This window comes from Lytechinus pictus, chromosome 15, assembly GCF_037042905.1.
Source record: "Lytechinus pictus isolate F3 Inbred chromosome 15, Lp3.0, whole genome shotgun sequence".
In the NCBI taxonomy this organism is placed as follows: domain Eukaryota; kingdom Metazoa; phylum Echinodermata; class Echinoidea; order Temnopleuroida; family Toxopneustidae; genus Lytechinus; species Lytechinus pictus.
The window spans coordinates 27,871,905-27,891,501 of NC_087259.1; the positions used below are offsets into that span (position 1 = coordinate 27,871,905).

General features: G+C 35.7%; 1 protein-coding gene across 1 annotated transcript in view; it reads left to right on the top strand.

Annotated features, from left to right (window-relative positions):
- Nucleotides 1–19,597, top strand: part of LOC129278025 (protein O-mannosyl-transferase 1-like) — a 24,177-nt gene continuing 4,580 nt past the window's right edge. Inside the window, exons 1-14 of the mRNA XM_054914226.2 lie at nt 1–420; nt 1,695–1,849; nt 2,950–3,096; nt 4,994–5,102; nt 8,081–8,146; nt 13,366–13,459; nt 14,323–14,535; nt 14,960–15,085; nt 15,559–15,689; nt 16,936–17,032; nt 17,576–17,668; nt 18,078–18,192; nt 18,446–18,510; nt 19,140–19,256. Of these exons, the coding sequence (XP_054770201.2) occupies nt 161–420; nt 1,695–1,849; nt 2,950–3,096; nt 4,994–5,102; nt 8,081–8,146; nt 13,366–13,459; nt 14,323–14,535; nt 14,960–15,085; nt 15,559–15,689; nt 16,936–17,032; nt 17,576–17,668; nt 18,078–18,192; nt 18,446–18,510; nt 19,140–19,256 (1,788 nt within the window). The 5' untranslated portion in view covers nt 1–160. The remainder of the gene's footprint in view (nt 421–1,694; nt 1,850–2,949; nt 3,097–4,993; nt 5,103–8,080; nt 8,147–13,365; nt 13,460–14,322; nt 14,536–14,959; nt 15,086–15,558; nt 15,690–16,935; nt 17,033–17,575; nt 17,669–18,077; nt 18,193–18,445; nt 18,511–19,139; nt 19,257–19,597) is intronic.

The window sequence follows — 19,597 nt, forward strand, 5'->3', positions numbered from 1 at the left end:
GGTATTTTGACAAGGGGGTTTCGGAGCAGTGCGTCGTTGTAGTGTACTGCCGTATTTATCGACAATTTGTGTTGAATTAGAACAAATTTTTGTGGTTTCATTCATACATATTGTGTTTTATTTCCAATGAATTTATTCCTGAATATTTCAAATCTTTAAAATGCCTGGAAATACTGAAAACATAGTCCGACATCGTGTGAAACAGGAGCAGCGGAGAGCGGGTGATGAGACCGAAGTCAAAGAGGAGTTGTCGCCGGCAGTTTCGGGGGAAGATCCAACAACAAAAGGGGAGAATCGTGACAAGACAGCCGCCCCTTCGTTATTCGTTGTCACATTGAATGTCAATATTTTGGTCACATTTCTCACTGTCCTGTCTTTTGCAACACGATTTTGGAGACTAGAGGAACCCAGAGGAGTTGTGTAAGTTAGCTTTTAACTTCAAGTTTCATTATAAATATAACTTAGACTTAGTGTCAATGATGCCTGATGTCTGATGATGGCCATTTTTTTTTACTTGTGCCTGCATATGTTAGACATAACGTTATTATGACGTTAGATTTTCCATTTATAATGATATTTAATTTTTTGTCTTGTAAAGTGCAAATACTTCGCTGTAAACCAAGTAGCATTGAATTACATATTTGAGTTTCCACATGAAATAAAACATGTGTCTATGTCATGTGTTCTTTTCTGAGATTCAGATTGTTTTTTTTCACACTTCCCTCAAACATAGTCTATGTTAGACTTCTAACTTACAGTATATTCATCAAGAAATAATTGAGCATGTGTAAGAAGCAAAATTTTTCTTGCCAACGTTGATTTTTGTGATTTACATGTACCGGTACTTTCACAATGTAATTGTCCTCACAATCTTGGAGATCATTTCAAAATTTCTTGTAATTTTGGAAGGTCCCTACTACATGTAATTTGCAGATTTTCTATTGAGGGTAAGCCTATCTCTCTTTCTCACTGACAAAATACGAACTCTTTCTCACTGACAAAATACGAACTCTTTCTCACTGACAAAATACAAAGTATTTTCATCAGTTTTTTTAATGTAGGCCTATGGTTAGTTGCCCTTAGTATATGTGCAGTGCCCTGGCCTTGTTTGCGCATTAATGGATCTGCGCAATTCTAATGAAACAAGACCACAAACTTTGCATTTGCAATACATAGACAGATTTTTCATTAAAAAATCCAAGTCAAAATGGTGACGGTGAAATAAATATTGAATTTCATGTAATGACTTCAAAATAGAGCCTTTTCTCATCAAAATCCCCAAATCTTGTGTCAAGTGATCAGATGTGCATATATGGCACCATTGTTTTTTCAATCTGGTTTTTGGAAAGAAAATCATTTTGTTTTGCTCAAAGTTTTATGAAGGTTAACTTTTGGCACAATTATTTTGAAGAATGATGAATAATATCAAAAGAAAATTTGTGGAATTTCAGAAAATGTTTGTTTAATCTGAAGTTCAAATTTTAGGTTCGCAGATATGGAGTCCCACTTCATATTTTTTTCATCATGATCCACAGCTAAAACAAATGGCTTTTGACCTCAGTAAGAAAAAAAAATTGATTGAAAAAAAAAGACTGCCTTTGTTGCAGACTTGCTGCTTCTTTTAAAATCATTTTGAATCTCCATTATGGGAGTCTATTATTGTTTTGATCATTTTTTTCTTTGTTTTAATGTAGGTTTGATGAGACTCACTTTGGTTTGTTTACAAGCTTCTATATGAAGGGTATGTTTTTCTTTGATGTTCATCCACCCCTGGGTAAGCTGCTCTTGGCTGCAGTAAGCTACATGGCTGGCTTTCAAGGAAACTTCTCGTTTGAAAAGATTGGCCAAGGTATTCAGGATTTGCTTACATGGTATTTTCATTTTAAGGACATTCCACAGTTATTTTGTGAAATCCATGTCATTTTCACCAAACTTTGCACATAGATACTTGAGCACAATATATGCACAAATTAATATGGGTCCATGTGCTTGATATTTTGCTATAGAGCTTCAAAGTTCACCCAAAATGGATGTTCTTTTGAACTGCGCATTCAAAATAATTTATCATGTTTAGACCTCACGAAATCACTGAGTTTAAACCGTTTAGTAAAAAATCCATGAACATTTAATCAATTTTCTAACGGCACTGTCAGTTCTTAAAAATGGTGCAAAAGATAACAAAAACCCAATCCCAATATTGTGAAATTTCAATAACAAACTTGACAAGTACAATGAATGCTGCACTTTATTCAAAACCCATGTCATTTTCAACAAACTTTGCAAAGTTGTAGCTCTAGGAAGGTATACCTAAGAGGTGCAAACATTAAAAAAATAGGGGTTCATGTGCTTGTTTCCAAACTATCAGCACTTTTATTTCAGCAAATGTGATTTTTAAAACACCCCAAAATGCACCGATAGCTTCGTATCTATATGAGGAAAAATTCCAAACCAATCTACCATTTAATCAAACTTGGGTTCATATTCGTCAAATTTTGCAGCAATGCAAAGTATTTTGAAATTGTAGAGGTATTTTTTCAATGGTCCATGGAAGAATTCCAGTTTATTAGCTTCATAAATAACACATTTGCAGTAAGAGTGCAGGTTATGACAAAAATTAGCTCATACCTACAGCTGATTAACCACCTGTTCATCCATTGTGACATCAGTGCGCAGAGTGTAAAATATGGGCAGATCATGATGCGCACAAACATAATTGTGGAACGTCCTTAACTGTCCACTCCCCCCTTGCTCAGAATATTATAATAAAGAAGTGAACATTTGAAATGAAGGACTTGTTTTGTATAAAATGAACCCATTGTTGGAGATTTCCATTCTGTGTTTGTGACAGTTTTGCCATTGCCAAAAATTTAGCATCTGGCTGTTTACATAGTATTTATTTATTAGTTTTCTTATTGATGATAATGCTTCTATATTTATTTCCAATTCTAGAATACCCATGTGATATTCCAATATGGCACTTGAGGTTGATACCAGCTCTGTGTGGTTCTTTACTGACCCCTCTTTCATTCTACATCTTAGAAGGTATGGGGTATAGCCAGTGGACAGCTGCCATAGGAGCTTTTCTGGTAGTGTGTGGTGAGTTTGATCAAATCATATTTAAGAAGTGCCTCCACCACCACTGACTAAAGTCAGTAAACCTTTTTTGTCTCGCCTGAACAAAGTTTGGTAGAGACCTACAATAGTAATCACTTTTCCTGTTGGTCTGTTAGTCTGTTTGAAAATGTTCGTTTTCGTTCAACTTGCTTTCCTTTCTTTATTTCTGCATCAATTAAGTTCATACTTGATACATGGATCATGAGGGTGATGGGGTCAAAGGTCATCTAGGTGTAAATAGGTCAAATGATATGAGGTCATGTCTGTTCCAAAAATGTTGCTCAACTTGCTCTCATAGTCTCATTTCTTTATTTCTGCATCAATTATGTTGACACTTGGTACTTATCATCCTAGGGTAATACCACATGTGTGTCTATGAGGGTGATGGGGTCAAAAGATCATATTGCATATTTTATGGATCGCGATATCAGGCGAGACTCATGGTTTGTGAACCACCTTGTTTTTGTCTCGCCTGCATAGCAGAGCGAGACTATAGGCGCCGCTTTTCCGACGGCGGCGTCGTCAACATTGAAATCTTAACCAAGGTTAAAGTTTTGAAATGTCATCATAACTTAGAAAGTATATGGACCTAGTTCATGAAACTTGGACATAAGGGTAATCAAGTATTACTAAACATCCTGCCTTAGTTTCAGGTCACATGACCAAGGTCAAAGGTCACTTAGGGTCAATGAACTTACACCATGTTGGGGAAATCAATATCGAAATCTTATCCAAGGTTAAAGTTTTGAAATGTCATCATAACTTAGAAAGTATATGGACCTAGTTCATGAAACTTGGACATAAGGGTAATCAAGTATTACTAAATATCCTGCCTTAGTTTCAGGTCACATGACCAAGGTCAAAGGTCACTTAGGGTCAACGAACTTTGACCATGTTGGGGGTATTTTTGGAATTGTCATCATAACTTTGACATTTTATGGATCTAGTTCATGAAACTTAGACGTAAGAGCAATTAAGTATCCCTGAACATCTTGTGCAAGTTTCATGTCATATGATATAGGTCAAAGGTCATTTATTTAGGGTCAACAAACTTTGATAATGTTGGGGGTATTGGTGAAATTATCATAACTTTAAAGTTTATAGATCTAGTTCATGAAACTTGGGACATAAGATTAACCATGTGTCCCCAAATATCTTGTGCTAGTTTCTGGTCACATTACCAAAATCAAAGGTCATTTAGGGTCAATTAACTTTGGTCATGTTTGGGGTATTTGTTGAATTTGCATCATAACTTAGAAAGTGTATGGATCTACACATGTAGTTCATGAAACATAGACATAAGGGTAGTCAAGTATGAATGATTGTTTTGCACGTGTCTTAGGTCACATGATCATGGTCAAAGGTCATGTTGGGTCAATGGACATTGTATTCTTTTGTGAATAATTATTTAATAGCTGTTTTCAAAGTCAGCACTGCTGCTATATCGAATTGCGTAATGCAGGCGAGACTGCCAGAGGCGTTCCACTTGTTTAATCTAATTATTTCTGACTACAGAGATGTTGCATAAAGCTACATCCCTCTACATTATTTGAGCTATTCTTTTGGCAAACATTCATCAAAATATGGAAATTACTAAAGCATTGGTATTTCAGGTACATGCCACCCCCCCCCCCATTGTAATTCTACATTTATTATTAACCTCTTGAAAAGGTTAAGTAGTTTTGTTATATCTATTCAAGACTTAGGAAAACACAAGAACATAGAACACTGCTTTGCATCAAAGGTCTGACAAAATGTGAAATGCAAATGGTCATTGCAATAGTTGTGGTGGGTATTACAGTTTAGAAAATATTACAGAGTATTTTTAAAAACATTATTTTGCTATTTTATATGGTTTGTCTTGTTTGTCTCTTTTCAGATAACTCTTTGCTGACTCAGTCTCGTTTCATCTTATTGGACACCATGTTGCTTTGTTTCATCATGGTGGCTCTTCTTGCACTCATCAGATTCAACCAATTACAAGACAAGTGAGAATATGCTTTAAATCACTCCTTGTCATCTTTATATCGTATAGGCCAAAACACCAAATTCAAGTTATGATTTACATTTTGTGTGTCACTTCACTATGCCTTGCTTTGATATGGAAATAGCGATTGTAATACACCAAAGAACCACTCCTTGCTATCTGTATCGTTTTGGCCAAATACATCCCTTATAGATTCAGATTCACAGTTTGTGTTGTGTTATAAGTTGAAATGGTTTGATATCAGTTTTCTGCCTGCAAACTGTATAAAGCATGAATTGTTCAAGATACACTTCACTTCTGCTCATGAGATTATGGTGGAAACTATGCCTCAAAGTGATACGAGAATGGTTATTATAATGCACCAAAAAATAAAAGTATGCTGTAAGATTTGGCATACAAGTTCGATTGGGCATTGGACTCAATAAATGGCTAATCTATAAATTTCTTCACTCATGGAATTTTAAGAGAACCATCCAACACATTCCCTTTAAAGCCACTTTGATGCGCAAGGATAAGATATATTAGACATGTTCTTCATTGAATTTGTCTTGCAGATTGTACACAAAAGATTCCTACCTAACTACAGACTTAAAGCTCAGATACAATAGGAAATATGCTTTTGTAATGATAATTTACTTATAGCTGCCTCTGTTTGGATACTCTAATCAGGCACATGGCTAAATTTTAAGGGGAAAGCAAAAATAAATGTTGCAATATTTTTTCAAATTTAACTTGAAATTACTCGACTGGCCGCAACTGTGACACATAACATCACAAATAGATATATTCCCTGAAACTAATCTTATTTTCTTTGTAATGTGGAAGTGTGTGGAAATTTGTAAAATGTTAATTTGAAAAAAATTGTCAAGTTTGGAGGGTTCTTCACATTTTGAAATTGTAATCATACAACATTTTCCCCAATTTCAGGACATAATAGAGCTTTAAGACATATTTCTTCATGTGTTTGATATACACTTTTTGTGATCAAATAAAATTGGAAATATTTGCAATTATCTATTTTGAACACAAATTTGCTTTTCAGTTATTCCATGAAATTGGTGGCATTACAAGTCGCCACTAAAGGCTACAGTGCACCTATGTATTTTTTGGTACTTTTTAAGAAATCAAAAGCTACATTCACTCCATCTTGTTTACCTCCTTACTTCACCAATCCTCTAAAAACTTTTGTCTGATCTAGCAAAAGCCATGAGCCATGAATTCATTTTTGTCTGAGAGGTATGCGAGGTATGTGAAATTATCTAGCCAACAGGTCATTGTCAGACCTAGCAACAATCATGTATCATGCATTCATTGAGGACCAGTGTCCCACCATTATGAGACAAATTCCTGAAGGTGATTCACATATTCATTATTCTGCATTTGATTTGAGTACTTTAATACCGTGTTTACAAAGTGACTCAGCGCGGGGATTCGACATGCGGGCCATGCTCAACACGGCAATTTTATGCTGCGTAAACGTGATCCGTAAGCCGTGTCAAACATGGCTTTTTTGTTCTTCCAAAATCGTAGGTTTCAACCCACGAGCCGAGTCAGACTCGCCCGCCTATTTTTTTCATGTGTAAACAGAAAGCCGTGTTGAACCCGCATGACTTAGGTCACACACGGCATATATTTGTGATGTCTATTCTACTTCCGTTCGTGATCTGTGGGCTGTGTCGAACTCGCCTTTTTTGTTCAGTATAAATGCGATCACAGTTGCCCTCTTCACAGCGTTCGACCCTGCTTGAGGATTCAGCACTCGGGCCGAGTCGTGTGTAAACATGGTATAAGTAGACAGACCCTTACAGTGAGTAATGCTATCCACTGAAATTCAAAGAACCAGATGGTAGCTTATGAATGTATTTTAGTTGTTGTAGGCTTAATGTTTGAATACCTTTGTGAAGTTGCCATTATGAATTCAAGTCTACATGTCTTTGTAACAAATTCCTAATTGGTATTCATGAATGCATGATAATAGATTCTCAACTCCTCTCTCCGTATTGGATGACAGAACTCAAATCTAATGTCAATCATCATGTTTATTCATGAGATTTGGGAAGTTAAACCATACCGTGGTGATCTCTTCACTAACTGTCAAAAAGATTAATCATCATTTGCTGGGGTATATAAGAAAGGCCTTGCTTGCTCATAGACTGGAGGCAGTGAACAAGCAAGGCCAGTGTACAGTGACACATATAATGGAACATGTGACAAGACATGTGATGATGATGATGATGTCATTTCAAAACATTACAATAAACATACATCACACAAGATTGAACAACATACCCTAACCCCCACCTAACCTTTATGCTGTATGCTGGCCTTGTTTATTATCTATTTATGTCAGCCTTTTTTCGGCTGGCATGAATAGGTAGTATGCTAGTGGGCTGCGTTTTCAACTCAAAAGCATTTTATGCTAATTAGATTTGAATAAAAAATTCAAGTATACCGTGCATACCTACATGGAGATTGAGAAAGGACAAGCTTCTTTTCTTTTTTGTTAGATCCAATTCGATCAATCAGTTTAAGTTAAGTTGATAAAAAAAAAGTGTAACTTAAACATATAAGTATATAAACATATTTCATAATTGGACAGATATTCCAATTAAAAAAAACAGCAGTGTGTGAGATTTTAGGCAGGGAACCTGACTCAATGCAAGATCAAGGCATTGTGTATAATGTATGTGATGTGCACGAGAAAGAGATTTTTGTCATTTTTTTTGTTTGTAACTTAAAAAAAAAATGAATCAAATTAAATAAAACATGTATGAGATGGTTATTTCAAATCCAAAATTATAAATGAATAATAAGTTTTGAAGTCAAGTTCATTGGTTATTTGAGGTTATGAAATGAATGGATTTCTTTTTCCCTCTTAAAAATTTTTCATATCAGTTTTTAAATCAGCACTGCTGCTATCTCATAATGGAGGCGTGACTGGCAGAAGCATTTCACTTTTTTTTTAATTGTTTTTTTCAGACCATTTAGTATCCAGTGGTGGGCCTGGCTGACTTGCATAGGAGTCTGCATCTCATGTTCTATAAGGTATTACAATCTAGCTCAACTTTTATCATTATAAACTGTTCAATGTCTCCTAAGTGTCTTTGCAAAGATTTTTCTTGTCCCAAATTTGTCCCGAATACCTGAAATGTCACAAATGTATGTGTCCACCTTAAATCTAAAACCTACATTTTTTTCACTAGTGTGCATGTTCTTCAGAAAAGAGAAAGTGCACACAAGTTTGATAAAATTTCAGTACCTTTCTTAAAAGAAAAACTCCACACATTTCATGTTCTTGTAACCATATCTGCCAAATTTATAATCCAGGTTTACCACAATCCTTGCGTATAGTGCGATGTTTTTGTTCAAATGTTGTTTTCTTTTTGCATTTATCAGATTTAACAAAATCTTTCAACTCAGTGATAATGCAATTGTTTTATTACAATGATTCCTCATGTTGTTTAATCATAATAAAATAATGCAATGATTTTAGTACAATTGTTAATGTAAATGATTTTGGAGCGTTGTGGCCCAGTGGATTAGTCTTCGGACTTTGAAACAGAGAGTCGTGGGTTCGAATCCCAGCCATGGCGTAATTTCCTTCGGCAAGAAACTGATCCACAATGTGCTGCACTCAACCCAGGTGAGGTAAATGGGTACCGGTAGGAAGTAATTCCTTAAAAAGCTATTTGCAGTGTACATGGTGAGAGAAGTCAACCTTTTGAATACTCTCCTAATTTTGGCTTGTTTTAACTGGATCCCTACATTTGTGTTGGTTCATTTTTATACCAAGCCTTCTAATAAGTGTTGAGGATCTTGCAGGACAAGGATTGTGCTTTTATATGTGTTATTTCGGGAGAACCAGCAACTTTTTGTTTTCTGACTCCTGTTCTCAAAGCTACATGGTAGCCATACTTGATTTTCACCATGCACATTTACTTCACACTCCACAACTTATAGCCTGCATTCAACTTCAACTTTAAGAGGATTACCTGTGTGATTACCTCCGTGTGAACACAAACAATTCCACTCACGGTCATTGTTATCTCTTTTTCACAATGGAGTGGTTTAAGTGTCTTCCTTTTGTCATCCTGACTTTATCTGTGTGTACTAGACTACAGGATGATCATATAACTCACTACTCTTGTTTTATGCATAACTCCAGTACCTTCGACAACATTAATGTGACCAAGCACTTTCGATCTCGTATACCCTACTACAGTAACACCACAGCAACTTTTCAAGTTGCTTTACTGGTTTGTGGTGATATACAGTCAAACCCAGGCCCCCCAGTCAACAAAGAAAGAGAACATTGTGTAAACTCACATAGGACTATGTTAAACTGCCGACTGCTTAATGCTCGGAGTTTGGGTAACAAACTGCAGGAATTACAAGTCTTGGCTAAAACTGAAAACTTGGATACAATTTGCATCACCGAAACATGGTTAAACTCAGATTTTCATGATAGTGAGCTTTTAGACACGGATGCTTATCAAATCTATCGAAAAGATAGAAATCGAAATGGAGGTGGGGTACTGTTTGCCTGTAAATCTGACTACCAGGCCACTCGACGGGAAGATTTTGAAATACCCAATTGTGAACTACTGTGGGTTCAAATTGCTATGCCAAATTCTCAAGGAAAATTGCTGTTTGGGGTATGCTATAGACCTCCATCTTCTAAGGTGCAATTTAATGAAGCTTTTGAAAACTCTCTCAATCGTGTTCTCCCATATATTTCTTCCTACAAGGCAATTCTCTTATGTGGAGATTTTAATCTCCAGCTACCGATTACCACTTCTGAAGATGATGTACCTAATTTGAATAAAAACACAAGGGAAATAATAGACATAACCTCCTCACTTGGCATGTCTCAGTTGGTATCCTTTCCCACTCGTTCTGATTCCCTACTAGATCTTGTTTTCTGCAACGACCCCGACCTGATATCCAATATGAACCCTGGTCCACACATTGGCAATAGTGACCACGAAGCCGTTTGTTTCTCTATCAACTTTCAACATTCTAGGCAAACGCTTCCTCGTCTGTTTCATCAGTTCCACAAGGCCGACAAGGATGACTTTCAGAGAACAATAGAATGTATCCCATGGGATCTTTTTTTTGACAAAGATAATATTAACGATACGTACTATAACTTTACGTTACTGATCCACGCAGCTGTTAAAGATGTTGTTCCCATAGCAGTATCAAAAGGGAAACGCCGAACTCCCTGGATTACCCAAGACATTGTTAACCTCTCAAGAAAAAAGAAACGTGCGTACAGAAAAGTGAAGAGATGTAAATCTGCAAATGGAAATCCTACTGTAATCGAAAAAAACAAGAAACTCTGGACTAAATATCAAGAGATTTCTCGAGAAGTGAAGCGCACATGCAAATATTCCTACAATGACTATGTACACAACCTTGCCATCAATGCCAACAATGATCCGAAACGGTTTTGGTCATTCGTTAAGGCGAAACGTCGAACTTCTAATGTTAACAACTTTGTTTTTAATGGTAACTCGTATGATTCTGCTGATATGATCGCAAAGGCGTTTAATGAGTTTTTCTGTAGCAATTTTTCTGATTGTACTGGACCTGTCGCCGATATTAATGACTTGACAAATAATTGTAATGCCCAACATGTTGGTATAACCCCTTTCTCACAAATTCAGATTGAAAATGCAGATGTTCAAAAATCAATTGAGAATCTGAAATCCTCCAAACCTCCTGGCCCAGACGGTGTTTCCCCGGCATTTCTCAAACTTGCCGGTAACTCAGTTGTCCCCATTCTAACTCGCATTTTTAATCTCAGTTTGAATCTAGGCACTGTACCGAATGATTGGAAAGCTGCTCATGTTATCCCTCTGCATAAGAGTGGCAAACGGTCTTCAATTAAAAATTACCGACCTATCTCACTCACTTCTGTACCATGTAAACTCCTTGAAAAGATTATAGTGCGCAAACTAATTGATTTCTCTTTAGACCATAAAATCATCCCTGACACTCAACATGGGTTTCTACCTAAGCGGTCTTGTGCTACGCAAGCCGCGATTCTCTTTCATACTTGGGCAAAAACTTTAGATCGCACCTCACCGCCGAGAGTAGATGCAATATTTCTAGACTGGTCGAAAGCGTTCGATAAAGTGAGTCATTCGGTACTTATTTGTAAACTACATAGTTTTGGGGTATGTCAGAATGCTTTGAAATGGATCTGTTCTTTTCTTACAAACCGGGTCCAGCGTGTTCTGTTCCAAGGTAGTCAGTCGGATTGGAGTTCTGTAACCTCTGGAGTCCCCCAGGGGAGTGTCATTGGGCCTATTCTTTTTGATTTGTTTACTGCAGACCTACCCAACTTAATTTCTGCAGGTACTTGCTTGCCCCAATATGCTGACGACACAGTGCTGTATCGTACAATATGTACCCAGAATGACACTGAAGTTCTCCAATCTGACCTTGACTCCATAATCCTCTGGTGCAATAATAATTCCATGGAACTGAATGCGTTGAAATGTAAGATAATGCACATCACTAGATCTCGAAAGGTTGTTACAGTTCAATACTTTGCTGGTAACCATGCTCTCGATGTTGTTGATTCTTACAAATACCTTGGCTTGGTCTTTTCGCATAATTTGACTTGGTCAAAGCATGTGAATCTTGTTGTATCCAAATGTTCCAAACTGTCAGGATTCATCCGCAGGATCGTGAATTCACAAAATCCTTTCATTTTGAAACGTTTGTTCTGTTCACTTTGTCGACCTATAATTGAATACGGTATACCAGTCTGGCTACCCCATCAAAAAAACCACATATCCTCTCTTGAAGCAGTTCAACGTCGATTCACACGTTTCTGCTTTCCTTATGATCGGGCAAATTCACTATCTTATGATGAAAGATTACACAGCTTAGAACTCCCACCATTGTATAACAGACTGGTCTACCTATCTACCGCCTTTGTTGTAAAATCGTTGTTTAGAACTTACGACATACCTACTCATATCTTACCCAGGCCAAGAACTCGGAACTCTCACAAGTTACTCTTCATCCATGAATTTGCACGATGTAATGCCCTGAAATTTTCTTGTTTCTTTTCTTTCCCCAGATTCTGGGAAGCTATCCCTTCAGAGATCAGAGATCTTTGCCTTGGTGTATCTGTGACTCCTTTCCTTAATGCTCTACGTAAACACTTATTCTCCATGCCTCCAATTGAAAATGCGTTTTAATGAGACATGCAGAGTATTGTTTTCGTCTTGTCTCCTTTTAGACCTCTAATTTCTCTCTCTTTCCCCTTCTTCATTCGTCTTACTTTTCTCTGTTTTCTCACTCTGTGCAGGCTAAATGGCTATGTATTTAGCCTTATATTCTTAGCTTAAATATTGTGCCCTTTTTCATGCATTTTGTTAGTTACCGTACTGTTATGCAGTTATTTGCTCTTGTACTGTTCATAATGTTTATTCCTGTATGTTAGGTTATCAACTGTATTCATGGTAGTAGAATTTGCATTTTTGTATGTCATGCTTCGTCTCTTTTATTGCCCCTCTCTCTTTCTTTTCATTCTACCCCAGTTCTCTAAACTCTTTGTTCCCCATCCTCCTTCCCCTCCTCTTCTTTCTCTTCCTCTTCTTCTTTTCGTTCTTCTTCTCTCACCCTCCCCACTTTTATCTCTTTCTCTCTCTCTGAGTATTGTATACATGCATATGACAATTATTTTGATACTATATTTTACTGTTGTGTTACTTTGTAGCATGATCATTGTTGTCACGTTCGACTATATTGCTTATTCTCTGCTTATGTAACATTGAAGTTCTCACAATATATGCAACTCCATCTCCATAGGCTTGACTATCTGATAATAACATAAAGTTGTTTATTTAAATACGTTAACACTTCATATTGACTGGATATTATAATTGCACATGGAAACAAACACTCTTTATTATTAAGTTCTTTGTTTTATTAAGTAATGCATCTAAACATATATTGCCATTTTATCTGATTTTATTTTGTATATTTGTAAACCCCGACTAGTGAGGAGAGCTTCATAACAGAAACTAGTTTTTCTTTTAGTCATCCTCAGGCACTAGTCGGTGGTAATTTATTCCTCTTGTATATATTCTTATTGTCTTTTGCCTGGAAATAAAATATAAAAAAAATAAAATAAAATAAAAACGCCTAGCTTAGCCGGGTAATATAGGAGCGCCTTGAGCACCTAACAAGGTGGATATGTGCGCAATATAAATACCCTATATTATTATTTTTTTTTTTTTCAGTGTCAAATATTCTGGTTTGTTTACAACGCTTGTCATCCTTGGTTTCATCGCAGCTGATTACTGGTCCATTGTTGGCAACAGAAACGTCTCACATGTAAGGAGAATACCCTAGAAAGTTTAGACATTGAGTTATTCATTCAATTACTAGTTCATTCTTGAAATTATCAAGATATGGATAATATATTGATTTATTCGTTCATATCTATTTAATATCCGTGTTTTTATACATCCACTTTTCTAATTCATGTAGAGGTTTGTTACTAACACATTGTGTTATGTTTTTATCCCAATTTGTTAGGGAAAACAATGTGGAAACTTAATAAGTGACCCTCTTGACTTTTAAAGAAAGTGACATCACAGCAATATTTTGCATCGATCCTTCAGGTCATTTAACCTGAGAAGACCGAAAGATTTAGCTGAAAATTCTGAGATAATGTATGTTTATTTATTCATATATTTATGTGCTGCCCATCAACAATAGACCAGTTCGTAGTTACATCAGGGACAATTTTGGTCAAATGACCTTTCATTTATTTCATTATGATAGGCAGATTTCAAAGCAGGATATAACATATGCATGCCCTACATAGCAGGACGAAGAAATTGAATTATACCAGGTGACTAGAATAGCACAGCATTTCTACTTTGAATGCATATTATAGCATGTTGTACAATGTACTTGGCAAACTGCAGTGAAATACCAGTCGTGGACGCATTTTTGTTCTTTGTGGATGCAAATGAAAAACACAATTGAAAAGAATGTATGAATAATCAAGACACCAAAGTTGGTGCTTATCTCATTAGATTTTAAACCACCATGCCACTTTAGTACAAATGACCTTTCTCTGATCATGCGCAGAATGGAACTAGGAACTGGCTTATTGAGAGCTAAATCTTTGCTTTGTTACACATTGATATGCATACAGTGTACAAGTAAATTATGTTGCTTTTCTTCAGTCCCATCTGTTCAAAGAGACGTTAGCAAGAGTGGTACTACTGATCATTGTCCCTGTGGTGCTGTATCTGTCCTTCTTCTCCATGCATCTGTCTGTTGGGTATAAAACTGGTCCTCATGATGGAAGAATGTCCAGTGCATTCCAAGCGTCCTTAGAAGGTGGTCTAGCTAAGGTCACTCATGGTCAGCCTAAGAATGTGGCCTATGGTTCACAGGTAATTTAGATTTTGTATGCTCTCTCTCTCTTCCTTTTCTCTTTATCTTGTGTTCCCCTTCTTCTTTATCATATTGTTCTGTCCATCTGCTTCCTTTTCCTCTTCAACTTTCTGTCCCTCTATTTTTCTTTTTTTCTCTCTCCTCTCCTTCTTTCTCTTTCCCTTTTCATCTTTTCCTCGTACTTCTTTTTTATCCTCTAAAGAATATGAAAAATTTTCCAATGTCTTACTTGACTTTTCTGTTCCTCTTCCTTTTTGTTTCACATTTTCCAACCTTTCTTCCTCTTTTGAAACTTGATAATCCATATGTTCAAAACAATTTTCTCAAAATTCTAAACATGTTTATTATGCTATACTTGTATTGCGCATATTCAAAGTTTTATCTTGTAATCATTGCGATTTCTTACACATTCATAATCAACAGGTTACTCTCCGGCATACACACCAGAATATTTGCTGGCTCCACTCTCATCCCCATCTTTACCCATTGAGATACTCAGAAACGAGGGGGAGCAGCATACAACAGCAAGTCACCTGCTACACATTCAAGGTATGTAGTCAGATGTAGAAACAAATCTCAGAAGTTTTATAAAGTATGTAGACCCCCTCCATATGGGACTCTCCCATAATATGATATTTTTCTAGTTTTATAGTTTATAGTAAAACTGGTAATGTCTTGAACTATTAAGATTTGAGCAGTTATTGTAGTGAAGCAAAAGTTGAGAAAATTAGGGATGTACAAGAGGGATAATTATTTTATTGAATTTTCTTCTTGCAAACATGTCTACATGTTTTGTTAGTTTGGGTCATATGAAATCATGACATTTGGTTTGATTCTTCAACAACTGTAGATTTCACAAATATCTCTCTCTTTCTCATATACTTGAATGTTTATCAAGATGAATTGATGGGAATCAAACCTTTTAAGTTATAAATTACAAGGTGGAACAGTCTTAGGAGTGTGAATGTGTAGTTTTCATTGTTTATTGTTAACTTTCATTTACCAATGATTTTTTTTCATAGGATGTTAATAATTGGTGGGTAGTGAAAGACCCAATGAAAGAAGAGTTGGCCATGGAGAGTCCTCCTAGACCTGTCAAAGATGGTGACATCATCCAATTGATTCATGGGACCTCAGGTCGCCGTCTTAACAGGTACATCATACTTTCATTTTTTGGTGATGTTGAAGGTCCATATTCTGAATTTAATTCAATTCAAACTCTGGTCTAAAGTTGTGGTTTATCTATGGATAGCCAATTGTGACACAAATCTCTAACAGCTTGAGTTTAATGTCCTTGTCTCACTGCCATACGTGATGAACCAAACATAGCATTTGTTGAGGGCATAGAAGCCATAGAAGTTTGATTTTTAAGACATTTAGTCGTTTAAAAAAAAAAATATATAAGTAATGGTAAAAATAAGGCAATAATGCAGTTTCTAAAGCTTTCATTTTCACTTTGTTCAGAGTGCTAACTGTCATGATTAAAGGTCAAGTCCACCCCAGGAAAATGCTGACTTCAATAAATAGAGAAAAATCAAACTAGCATAGTGCTGAAAATTTCATCAAAATCGGATGTAAAATAAGAAAGTTATGACATTTTTAAGTTTCGCTTATTTTTCACAAAACAGTGATATGCACAACTTGGTGAGTCAGTCGATGATGTCCATCACTCACTATTTCTTTTGTTTTTATTGTTTGAATTATACAATATTTCATTTTTTATTGATTTCACAATAAGGACCAACTTGACTGAACCATATAGTATTAAACAATGCTAGTTCTAAATGTTCAGGGAGGAATTAATCGTTGTATCACTTGACAATGAGGAGAAAATTAGAATATTTCATATTTCATATAATAAAATACAAAGAAATAGTGAGTGGATGACGTCATAGTCTCCTCATTTGCATACCAGCCAGGATGTGCATATAACTGTTTTGTGAAATGAAGCCAAACTTTAAAATGTCATAACTTTCTTATTTTACATTCGATTTTGATGAAATTTTCAGTGTTAAGCTTGTTGGATTTTTCTCTTTTTATTCAAATCAACTTTTTGTTGGGGTGGACTTGTCCTTTAACCTGACAAAGTTATGAATAAAACTGGTCACTGATTCCAATTAAGCCCTTTTGTTATTCATAAGACATTTATCATTCTCTTAATTTTACTCTCTCTGATCAGTGCAGTATTAATAAATGATAGAAAATGAAAGAGATGACCTCAAAATTTAGGTCTTCATGAAATTTTTTGGTATTTACAGTCTTTTGAGAAAATTGTATGACAAAATTTTATCTTAGCAAAATTGATATTATTCAAATTGATACTGATAAATTGTTTTATGAAAACTGGTCCTTGAATCTAAAAAACTTTGTCATGTTTTTTTTGTGTGTGTGTGTTTCAGTCATGATGTGGGTGCTCCAATGTCTCCTCAATTCATGGAAGTATCATGTTACATTGATTACAACATTTCATTCCCTTCACAAGACTTGTGGAAGGTGGTAAGTATCTCTCATCTATCCCAGGCTGAAATATAAAAAGAGACCAAGGTTAATAGTTTGCCCACTGAATGATAGCGGAGCAAGAAATCATGTTAATTGTTCTTGTAATATTTAACCTTGCTTTATTATTTGAGCTTTCATCGAAGCTTGTCATTAATATATCAGTCAAGCATGCTAGATGTGTCTTAGTTACTCTTGTGCAATGATGAAAGAAAAACAAAGGAACAATCTTTCCCTACTGAATGAACGTGGAGGATAATTGACTTTAAGTTTTGTTTGAAGATTTAGCCCTGCTTTATATTTATCTACACATATCTCTCAAGTATACTACCTGCATCGTACTTACATTTTAGGGACAGTGGAAATCCACTATTATATGAGTAATCATTGTACATTGAATTAGTCAGTGACATAGGTTCTTAACATTGTATGATAAGCAAGATTTCATGATTTTTATATCTTGACGAGGCAAAATTTCATAAAGTTTGTATTGCCATTTTTCGTAAAAAGTTATCATTATTGTTTTTTTTTCCTTATATTCAGGAAATAGTAAATAAGGAGGCACCTGGTGAAGCATGGACAGCCATACATTCACACATAAGATTGGTTCATGTTAATACATCACAAGCAATCAAGGTAGAATGACAAGGATGATTATGATGGTTATGTTTTGTGGTTGCGATGGTTATGATGATGATGATGATGGTGATGATGATGATGATAATAATAAAGATGATAATAATGATGGTGATGATATGGGGCTGATGATGCTGTTGAAGATGATGGTAATGGTATTGATGATGATGACTGTGATGGTGTTGAAAATGATTGTTGTTTTCTCATATTTGCAAGGGATAAAGCCTTATATTGACTATCAATAACAATATTGCCATCAACACCTATAATTTTTCACAGCTACTCTGTTGTTGCTGTTGTGCAGCAATACCAATGTAATATCAATAATCTGGGATGACTTTAGTTGACAATGATTTTCTTCCTCTATAAAAATTAATTAAAGAATGTTTATTTTGTAATTGTTGTATAGGTGACTGGTCAACAGCTTCCAGATTGGGGTTTCTATCAGCATGAGGTTGCAACGGATCGTGTGATGAATCAAGACTCTAATATCTGGAACGTAGAGGAAAACAAATATTCTTCTGGTATGTTATTTATATCCTTACTCTTGTTATTTATCTTTTCTAAATTATGGTGAATATATTGAGGTGATACTGTTGTATAGGAGTATTCATTGATGATGGTCATGATGAATTACCTTTATCAATTATCATCATCACTATTCCCAACAACGTCATCGTCATCAACATATCCATCATCGATATATATAAAAGTCAAAGCTTCAACTTTTTTTATTGCATGTAAGTGAATTTTTTTTTTTTTCATTTCCATTTTCAGACAAAGAAGAATTCTGGGATGAAACAAAGGAGCTGAGTTTCTTCAGTAAATTTTGGGAATTACAGGTATTTGTTAATACGATTTTCCTATGCAGTGATTAAGTATTTAATCTGTTTACTACTGAATTCTGTCCATGAACTATCCCTTAATTGTTTTAATGGCCTTTTAGAATAAATATATTTTAATTGCATTGAGCAATAAGTTCAAGAAGGAGTATAGTATTTGAAATGAAAATGAATTGTTATATAACCGGTGTATCAAGTAAGTTCTGACATAGCCTGTGAAATCCATCATTTACCACAAGCATTTCAGCTATTTTTGTCATATTTTTTTGTCGAATGATTTTATTGAATTTCCACCTAAATCATTAAAATAAAAGTATACAAAATGAACATAGGAATTTTGTAAATAAGGGTATAACAAAAGTAAGTTATTTAGATTATTTCCTGTAGGTCATCCCCTTACATGCCATTTGAAAGCATCTGGAAAGCATTCTTAGAAGGATATATTTTCATCTGAATACCTACTTGAATAATATAAGAATAACCTGAAAACTTATGATTATTGTGTATTTACCTATCCAGCAGTATCCCTTTTAAGAGAAAACATGTGAAAGCAATATTCTTGGCAGGGGTTCATATTGAATTACACTAGAGGGCTAACAATCGCTATTTGTATCATATCTGTATTACAGCTGAAGATGTTGGAAGCCAATAAAAAGCTTTCAGATGATCACAATTACAAATCAGATCCGATGGAGTGGCCTTTCATGGAACGTGGTATCGCTTACTGGATGAAGGCAACAACTAATGTAAGTTATTTACTTGTAACCATTAAAACCTAATGAAGTCATAAAATCTGGCGCCATTGAAGATAGATTTAAGGCCCTGTCACATCGTTCCGTGCAAATCTTGCGGGTGAGTTGCGGGCAGATATTTTCCAGCATGCCACAGAATTTCTGCGGGCAAACAAAAATTTTCACAAGTCCTGCGTGCGGTGCGTGTGCAATTTAGTGTCCATCTGCGTGCATTGCATGTGCTCTGCGGGCGAGGCGAATGCAAGCTCCGTGTAAGTTGCGGGCGACATCCGTGCCCCGCGTGTTATCTACTGCCAACCCGCGTCAAATCTGCAAGTTACTTGCGTGTGGGTTGC